General features: G+C 38.6%; 2 protein-coding genes across 9 annotated transcripts in view; one reads left to right on the plus strand and one right to left on the minus strand.

The window, feature by feature from the left end:
- Positions 1–4,540, minus strand: part of LOC125746520 (probable E3 ubiquitin-protein ligase HERC1) — a 58,135-nt gene extending 53,595 nt beyond the window's left edge. For all 8 annotated transcript variants that reach the window (XM_049020575.1, XM_049020576.1, XM_049020578.1 and 5 more), the window contains exons 1-2: positions 4,230–4,540; positions 80–1,044 (exon numbers count right to left, since the gene is read on the minus strand). In XM_049020575.1, the coding sequence (XP_048876532.1) occupies positions 80–1,015 (936 nt within the window). In that variant the 5' untranslated portion in view covers positions 1,016–1,044; positions 4,230–4,540. The remainder of the gene's footprint in view (positions 1–79; positions 1,045–4,229) is intronic.
- Positions 4,541–7,229: 2,689 nt separating this feature from the next.
- esm1 (endothelial cell-specific molecule 1) lies at positions 7,230–9,168 on the plus strand. Its single transcript, XM_049020609.1, has 3 exons — positions 7,230–7,676; positions 8,391–8,549; positions 8,858–9,168. The coding sequence occupies exons 1-3, from the start codon at positions 7,370–7,372 to the stop codon at positions 8,950–8,952; spliced, it is 561 nt and encodes a 186-aa protein (XP_048876566.1). The 5' UTR covers positions 7,230–7,369; the 3' UTR covers positions 8,953–9,168.
- Positions 9,169–9,841: the final 673 nt, after the last annotated feature.

Consider the following 9,841-nt stretch of genomic DNA (forward strand, 5'->3'; position numbering starts at 1 on the left):
CATGCCGCCCCCATATATATACATATATATATAAAATATATCCATCCATCCATATGAAAACGGCAGAAACAATACATACCGCATACTGCCTCATTTGGACCAACGTCTGAAGAATGACCTCGTGCCCAATCCCAGCTTCAGCCAGGGGCTCCGATGACTCCAAGCAGGCAAAGGCCGAGGCCGCTAGCGCGACCTCTATCCACTCCAGCATGAAACGCAGGGATCCCCTCTGCACCGCTAAGCCAAGCAGGAGCTCCAGAGCCAGCCGGCGGCCAGCCCGGTCTGCGCCCATGCCGCTCACGGACGTCCGCTTCAGAAAGTCCGCCACCTGCGTCAGGCAGTCCAGGCCCACGGGGGGGATCTTGTTCTCATTCGCCAAGGATAGCGGGGGCAGTGAAGACAAGACGGAGGACGCGGTGGTCAGCACATCGTTGCACAGGGCCAGGCTGGGGTCCAGCCGGGCCTGGTGCCAGTTCTGTTGCAAAAGAGCAAAAAGCAGGCTAAGGCCCGTCCTGACGCCCATCTCAATAAGGACGTCGGTGCCGGACTTGACCCTTGACCCGGGCATCCAAGGTTCTGAGGCAGGTTCCAGGACCCCAGACTCGGCGCTGGTCGTGGCCTGGGGTGGAGGCGGAGCGTGAAAGCGGTTGTGGTATTTGCTGTGCAGGGCATAGTAGATGCGCTGAAGAACCACAAGCCGGTGGTGCAGAGAGACGGCGTAGGGCGTGCGGGTCAACATGCGCTGGGCCAGGCAGCGCTGGCTGTGCAAGAGGGCCAGCAGGTACCCCTCCCGTTCATCCAGGGCGTTGGACTCATACTGAAAGTCTGGCAGCCTGGGGCCAATCAGGTCCTGCACAGGCTGAGCCAATCCCACCACCTCCTTATTCTGAAGGAGTTTGGAATAGAGGGCGGCGGCTCCGGGCCTGGTGGCGGCCAGGACGCTGTCCTCCGCCGCCCAGGAGCTGTTCAAGTGCTCCTGCCACTTCAGCATCACATGGGTCTGGCAAGGTACCATTTCTAATCATTATCCTGTAGCGCAGCAGGCTGTCAAGACATATAACAAAAGCATTATTAAGGGTTTTTCTAAGGAAGCGGATGGAAGGCAAAATACAATGTTCCTGGGATGAATGGCAATAGTCAAAATCTAATACATAAAGTGCTCTCCAGGCATTCTCTGCCTTTCTTGGGGAGATCATAAAGAGACAGACAGCGACTGTAATCATAGACTGCACATGCATATTAAGGCTAATGTTAAATGAGAGCGTAAATGCACATTCTAACCCTAACTCCGCAAATGAGATGAAGATATATTAGAGGAATATTTTCTAAAAGCAACAGATATACAGAAGAATAAGTAGTGGTTTAATGTGTTTTGGGGTAACAAGTTCCCTGACAAATATAATAAGTTACAAAGTTAAAAAATATACAACTGGAAAATGGAAGTACAAAATAGAAGTTAAAGAATATACAACTGAAGTCATATTTATCACAGTGCTAAATGGGATCCCAAGTTCTACACTGTTAACATTCAAAAACAGGGGAAAAGCAGCATTTTTAGAATTTCCAGATTTTTTTTTCCTAATTTGCTTCACTCATACATCGCTTTAGACAAAAGCATTTGCTAAATATGTTAAAGGTTACATGTAAATTTTAGAAAGTGTCTGGACAGAATAAAAACCTTTCCTCCAACCACTATTAATTAAAATAAGGGCAGAGTCTTTGAAGTCAGTCTTCCTCTTCAGCAAGTGTCAGTTTAGGTTGCTTAGCCTTTCACGCTGGAGCACCGTTACGCAATAATCAGCAGAAATAACCGCAAGTCTCAGTCATTAGACTCCCATCATTAGTTCTAGTCAAAGTCATTTTAGGAACCATCTTCTCAATGCATCAGTTCATGAACAGAACCACTTCTACAAAATACGATGAATATTACCTAAAAATTATCAGGGCCAGAAACAATATGTGCCAAGCTGTCACTAAAACAAATTAGACTGATATCCTAATATTCATCCTAATAGGCTATGATGTTAATCAACTCCACATTATACGGATATCTGATGTGTAGCTTACTGAGTATTTACACCTATTCTGCCATGATACATTTTTGAAAAGCTTTTATGACATGATCAAGTTTCAAGAGTATAGGAGACTAGAGTGAGTAATATTGTGGAAAGACATTCTCCGTGAAGGACTAATGGAGATGGCAAACCAGTTTTCACTTATAAATAAATACTGTAATACTGTCTCTGACCCTGCTCATGTGATCATACTATACATCATATTCTCTGTTTAATTCCCCCTATCCCAGTTAGAAACATTTATTTATTGGACTCAAATGATGTCACAAACGAATCATGTTTGTTTACAATATAATCGCAATGAAATTTCACAAACACTTATTTGTGAGTTGGCAACTGCATGACAAGGCATCTCAAAATGGAACCAAATCCAGGCAACACAAAGATTTTCATAAGATATAATATGATAACCAATTTTCAGCTAGACAAATGACATGCACATTTTATATTTTATATTAAGGTTGCAACATCGACTAATTTTTCGAAGCCCTTTCCAACCTGTCACACACTCGCTTATGTGCAAGCCCAACGATAAATATAGCTTAGGTTACAGGTTACTAAAAATACACGCAAATACTAGTAACTATCAAGCTGAACAGTTACCGACACCGTACTTAATTCTATTCCAAAACTATATATTAAATTACTAGATATAATAACTAAACTGGTTGTTTTGGAAGCTGTAATACATACAATACTGAAACAATTTTACTTCTAAACTAACTAAAAAATTTCTTGATGTAATACCACAATCATTTAATCCTATTGGATTAAATGCTGGAACCTATGATATAATGCTGGAACCTATGAATGATATACATAAATGATTAGCCCTGTACTTCTCCTATGGTTTAAAAATGCATGCGGTAGTAAATAAAAATAACAGTTAGAAAAACAAAAGGCAGAAAAATACACCCACACATAAATATATCAATAAAATCTTTCAGAAATATCTTGTTTATCTCAATTTTCAGTTTGGCAATTTCCAGACATTTGCTTATGTTTAATGTTGATGGTTATGATAATTATGAATGAAACTAAAGTCAGTAAAACAGTAAAAGAGATTTAATTGTACCAGGTACAAAATGTTAATAGCTACAATGAGATTTTTTTTTTTTAATGAATACTGCTTTCAGGATCCATAAACATAAATTTAATTGTGGAAATTCACTGATCTGTAGTCAACACAAAATCACTGAGCATTGTCATACATTCAGATGTGGACCAGAACCAAAGGTATTCTGAGGGCCATTTTAAAGTAATTTTTTTCCTAGAAGAATAAAATTATAGTATTATAATGCAGATGTAAATTAGGATGACAAAGAACTAAATCCCTAACTAAATCAGCTAAAAGCCCTAAATTAGCAAGGCAGGGACAGCTGCATCATCTATGAGGTGAATATTTTGGAGGTTACTGCAAACAACTACCTACAAAAACATTTATTTTAAAAATACTATTAAAATAAATTATTTACTATGTCTCTCTACTTCCAAAACGAGTGTACAGACCATCTATCTACAAAGCAGAACATGTAACATCCTATACTCTGATCAGCATTAGGCAAGTATTATCTGCCTTGCAGAGACAGTCTAGGTGTGACACCCAAGATAACCTTCCGAGTGTAAATCAAGGTATATTTCTCAATCATAATGTCATACATTGGATTCAGTTTCATTAAACGCTCCACATACTTTACTAAAGCTACACAAACCACATATCCACCATATGTCAGTCTAAAGAACTGATTTTTGAAAATACAGAGAAGGCAATATCTATTTTAAAAATTATATCCTAATATCTAAATGCATGACTTAGGTGATATCATTGATTTCTGTATTGGTGGACTAATATTTATTTTATTTTGTGAATATTGCAGTTTTAGCTATTTAATTTAATAACAGAATTAATAAGTGTCAAGATGGCCTGTGATCTTCTGTCAAATATTTCATCAGACACAAATAATACGAGATATATCATGGAAGTAAATTATGAGCTATATACCGTAGAGGTTACTCAACGTGCGTCAGAATAAAACAACCGAGCAGAACAATTACCATGCATATAGGTACCGATGTGCCACAATATTTAATACAGCAACCGCTGCAAAAAAAAAGCATACAACGATAAATAAGAAGTAAATCATAGTATCATACCTCTCTTTTTGTGTTATTCACATCCAGCGTGGAGATAATGTTACTGCTGGTGGTTGTCCGCTGGCAGCCTTTGACAGCACACTTTGGGCAGCAAACTAGAAAGCTAGTTAGCTATTGTAGCAAGTTGCTAAGACGTTTTACAGTGCCATAAATTACTATATGCATTATAATTATATTGTACTAACAAGATAAAATGACATTTAAAGATGCTAATCGTTACAAGAAAAGGCTGTCAAATTATTACGACATACCGGCGTGGCACTCAGTGCGCTATAAACGGCACAACTGTTCTGCCGACTGTTGCCATGAAAAACAACACAGCCCATCACGCATTGTACGTCAGGCTACGTACGATCAAACGTCATGACGTCGAACCGGGCGAGTATTTAATGTTATACTGTGGGGGGGGGGGAAAGAATGTTATGCTATGTTTGGTTAATGTCATGACGGTACGACAGATCGAACACAGCTCACTTTAATGCATGAATATGATGTTGCAGCATTCAGACCGGCAGATCCAGCGAACACTGGTGGTATTACATCTACTAGGCATCTCTGGAGATCCCCAGGGATAGATAGCACGTGTCTCCTCATATCCATACAGTTCTAGGTTTGAATCCCATCTCCATTATGTGTATGAAGAGTTTGTATGTGTCTCTAAATTATCCATTAGAGTATGACTGTGGATGCATGCATGTGCCCTGCAATGGACTGGCATTCCATCCAGAGTGTACTCCCGCATTGTGCCCTAAGCTGCCCGGGACATGCGCCATGACCATGACCAGGATGTGTGGTGATAAAATGGATGATAAGAGACTCCCAGAGAGGTGTGCATTCTTTCTTACACAATTCTGTTCTTTCTTCAAGTCTCCAAACTATTTGTCCTTGTGAGGGTTCCAGCAAACACAGTACATGGTAGATTAATATTACACTAAAATAATTTAAAGGGATACATTTTACAGTGTGACAGATTCAAATGGGAATATTTTATCATCTGTCCTCAAACTGCTTATCAAGGACAGGGTCACAGAGGGCTGGGAGCATTGTCCCTGTAAGCCCAGGACACGAACACCATGGATGGGATGTGGCAGTCCACCACAGGGTACATATTCTCACATTTTGGGCAATTCATTTGTCCACATGTCAGAAAGTGTGTGAAACTAGAGAAAATCCACATAACACAAAGAGAAGCGGACACCAGACAGACAGTACGGGTAGGGTTATTTTAACGCTTATTTATTTTAAGGGTAATTTTAATTGTATTGCGCAATTACCTTTAAGTACAAAAAAATGGGACCACTCCCAATGAGGCAGTGAGAAAAAGTATGAACTCCTTGAAATTCTTGAGGACCTCTCTTGGGATATTCAACAATGCCTTAATTTCCTGAAGAGACTCAACAAGGCACAAATAATGCATTAGTACACGATCACTTAATGTATTACTTAACCAGAAACTAAGTGTTAGTTAAGTACTGATCCCATGCTCATTCATCATTAATCAGTCATGACAGTTCATGTATTTCATGCAGTTACTATATTTGTTCATGATTTGTACATGAGTAGTAACTGTGTTACTATGTTACCAAAAAGCTTGTATGGTCACTGGTGTTTTTACAGCTACTACAGTGCAGGTGCACTAAGGAGTGCATCCTAATGCGTGACGTCGCCGTCTGGTAAAATCGGTAGTAAAGTCCGCTCTGTACATTGCTAGAGTCACATTCACAGTCTTCAGTGCTTAAGCAGGGCCAGTAAAACCAGGAAGGACAGTTCTCTCCCCCTTTGGGAAGGCTGCAGCCTGTCCAGGGCAGCACAAGAAGACCTGGGATGGGATGTCAGTCCAGTCTGGAAAGGACAGATCAGCTAAATGCGTGTCTTTGAACTGCAGGACGAAACCCAGTAAAAGCAGAAAAAACATGTACTTACATTTACGGTTATACTACATTTACGGTTACATTACATTTACAGTTACATTACATTTACGGTTATACTACATTTACGGTTACATTACATTTACGGCTATACTACATTTACGGTTATACTACATTTACGGTTACATTACATTTACGGTTACATTACATATACGGTTACATTACATTAATGTAGCAGGTGTGTTTGTCCAAAGTGACATAGAAAGCAGGGGCAGAATTTGAACCTCAGAGATATAGTGTTACCAATCTCACCCTCACACATAAATATTAGAAAACAAACATGCATTGCCTTTCCCGAAAAATGATAAATCGAAACACTTGCATCTTTACTACCTTAATTTCAGGGAGAACAATGTTCCATGAGTATCTTACCATGTAAAAATGGAAAATGCTGATTAAACTCAAACACACACTCAGGTCATGTGCATACCTTAGTTTTTCCCCTACTGGAAAAAAAAAAAAAACCCAATGGACCAAATAAATATATCATTAAATAGTGGCTAATTAAGAATAAATATTTTCAAATATATATACGGTTGTATCGTGATATGTCCTTTCTTTTTCAGTATTAATTAGCTGGTGTTAGAAAAAGATATTAGATATTGTCTTACTATCGAAATAACCAACAACAAACGTGTGTAACAAAAACAAAATGTATTAGTAACTAATAATACAATTATTGTTATCATTCAATCATTTCACACTTTTAAGAGCAATATTCCACATCGGCTTATTATTATTATTATTATTATTATTATTATTATTATTATTATTATTATCTCTGTAGGAAATGCCCAAATGATGCTGAGAGAACTACAGTAGGTATCGGGGTTCTTCGCGATTCAAAGGTCAGTTAAGGAACCAGGAATTGAGGGTCAAAGGAACGCCCTCATATCGACTACAACAACAACCTTAACATAACCGATGACATCACTTAGCACAAATTTCAATTCCTGGATGGCAATTCACTGCTAATCCTACTTCCAAGCCGGATTTCTAAAACAAGGGGACAGGCTGGCAACTAGACAACAACACCGGATTGAGGAAATTGACGCGGGCAAACCATGTACAAAACAAACTTGTTTAAAACTGGAAAACATGCAACCTGATGCGATAATTCAGACATCCCAAGACTTCAGCACTTGTCAGGCACCTGGTTCCTGTGCTTTCTTTCACAGCAGCTAGAGAACAGTGAAATAATTCACTTTAGTCATGCATGTGTTCATTACCAATATATTTCTTGTTTTAGTCCTACGAGAGGTGGAGACTTGGGCTGCTGGTCCCAAGTACCCAGCTACCTGCCCATCGCGCTGCAACGTGGGGCTGTGCGGCGGCACGCAGCGCTGTAAGCGGACGGTACTGGATGACTGCAGCTGCTGCCCGGTGTGCGCGGCGGCCAGGGGCGAGCACTGTTACCGCACCGTGTCGGGGATGCACGGCGTGAAGTGCGGCCCGGGGCTCTTCTGCGAGTTCTACAAGGAAGAGGACGACTACGGGGATGAATACGGCATATGCAAAGGTATATCTTATGATGCTTTACCGGCATTTTTCTCAATGTTTATATACGTTAATATAGCCAACTTAAGTATAATACAACACAATCCCTAACATGTATGATGTATTGCAAAATATAATTGAAATATTACTTATTTATTATTTAAAGCTATGCTTATAACTTAATGTATGGAGAGCCAGCAGATAAGTGTCAGCATACGTTGCCTCTACAGACTCCCAATATTTGTGGTTAATCGTGACTGATATCAATTTCTAATTGAAATACTTATGTACTGTCGCTTGGGTTGCCAGATATAATCATAATAATAGTAATAATAGTAATAATAATAATAATAATTATTATTATTATTATTATTATTATATAGATATTATTTAAATAATACATATATATATATATATATATATATATATATATATATATATATATATATTTGCATATATATATATAGCAAAAAGGCTACAAATGAGGTTTTCTTTTTTTTAATTATTTCAAATGGCATTTATGATGCAGTTTGTTTACGACTGTTTACTAAACATGTAAACCACCCGTAGATTTTTATTCTTTTGTTTTTAAAGGCCGATAGGCTTATTTCTCAGGGTTGTATAGAACTGACCATATTCCACTGTTAGAAGAATCATGTAAATGTAATGTGAGGTCAGTCTTTGGTGATCCTTTAAAAACCTGCATGAGATCTTGATTCATCTGTGTCTCCCACAGACTGTGTGTATGGAAAATATGGAGTTGAATGCCGCGAAACATGCAACTGCAAATCTGGAGGCATTTGCGACAGGGAAACTGGGGCCTGTCTGAATTTCAATTTCTTTGCGAAAATAGCATCAAAAAGAGCCAGTAAATTAAAAGACCAGCCCAACTCCGGTGAGTCACTACACAGACCCAGATTGTCACGTCAATGCACTATTGAGAGTGTTCTCTTATCACGATAGCAATGCATAACGTAATATTCCATTATGCGTCAGTCACGGAAATTGATAATGTTGTAATTACTCTGCAAACAGTTTGCTTATACAGTAAAGAATAGTTTGTATAACATAGTGAGCATAATAAAGAATCTTCACATTATTTAGGCTTAGAGTAGGTCTGTGTAAAGGAAGGATTCTCTCTAAGAGCATCTCTAAAGACAGATTGTCTCTTTCTTCTCATATATTCTATCTGTTCCATTTCAGGGACTGAGGTGGGTTCTGGGGATGGAACCAGCAATCAGAATGCAGATTTGCCTAAAGAGAGACCCCCTGGTTCAAAGCGACTGAATCCCCGTTGACACATGTTCAGAATTAGTCTATTCAGTGTAACTGCCACAAAGTAGTAAATTAAATCCAATGGATATATTTAATTATGTTAAAAACGAGATAATTATATATAAGTTTTATACTATGAAGATGACTTCTGTTCTAGCCATACTGTATACCAAATCTGTAGTTCTGTATATTATTTAAACATTATTGTAAAAGTAATTTAAAATAAATCCTGTCTTTTATGTTTTTGTGTTGCTTGCTTATTTAAAAGCCTCTAATAAAGTTGGATATTAAAAAAAACATCTGGATGTATTCAGCATGGATGTAGACTAATATTGTGGTAAAACATACAACATAATACCATGGAACAAACTTGGAAAGTTTCCCCCGTCAATACATCGTGGTCTCATGCATCTGCCTGTAGAAACCCCTAAAATTACTAAAGCTGTACAAACACAGAATGCGAAAATTCTAGTACTGATATATAAAACAAAATGAACGTTTTTTTGTATTTCCAGAGGAACTGATTTTTTTGGTGAATTGACATTGTACTTCAACAGGGAATTTAGTTACTTTTTTCGTCTCAATGTAGCATTTTTGCTTTGAATACATTTAAAATCTGAATTTTTCATCCAGTCGATTTCTGATAGATTAGCTAGTACAGGATTTCAAGGAGACTGGAGCCTGAACTAATCAGCAAAGAACGCGCGGTAGGGGAGCGACCTGCAGGGGGTGCCAGTGGCTTACATTTCAGTCATAATTCTACTACCGAAAAGAATTTTCTTCTTTTTCCTTTATCTAACTTCCGCATTTTTGTGTCTGCGACATCACATGTTTATTAATAATCTCCACATAACAAGTCCTGTGTTAGTGTTAAAAATAACTCTTATCACCTTCACCTCAGAGACTTCTCTG

This window comes from Brienomyrus brachyistius, chromosome 7 (genome assembly GCF_023856365.1).
Source record: "Brienomyrus brachyistius isolate T26 chromosome 7, BBRACH_0.4, whole genome shotgun sequence".
In the NCBI taxonomy this organism is placed as follows: domain Eukaryota; kingdom Metazoa; phylum Chordata; class Actinopteri; order Osteoglossiformes; family Mormyridae; genus Brienomyrus; species Brienomyrus brachyistius.

Bases quoted from the DNA above. Each gene is read 5' to 3' on its own strand.
- esm1 (XM_049020609.1), top strand. From the start codon at position 7,370: ATGCATGTGTTCATTACCAATATATTTCTTGTTTTAGTCCTACGAGAG. The intron at 7,677-8,390 runs GTATATCTTATG...TGTCTCCCACAG, and splicing joins TGAATACGGCATATGCAAAG to ACTGTGTGTATGGAAAATAT. The intron at 8,550-8,857 runs GTGAGTCACTAC...GTTCCATTTCAG, and splicing joins AAAAGACCAGCCCAACTCCG to GGACTGAGGTGGGTTCTGGG.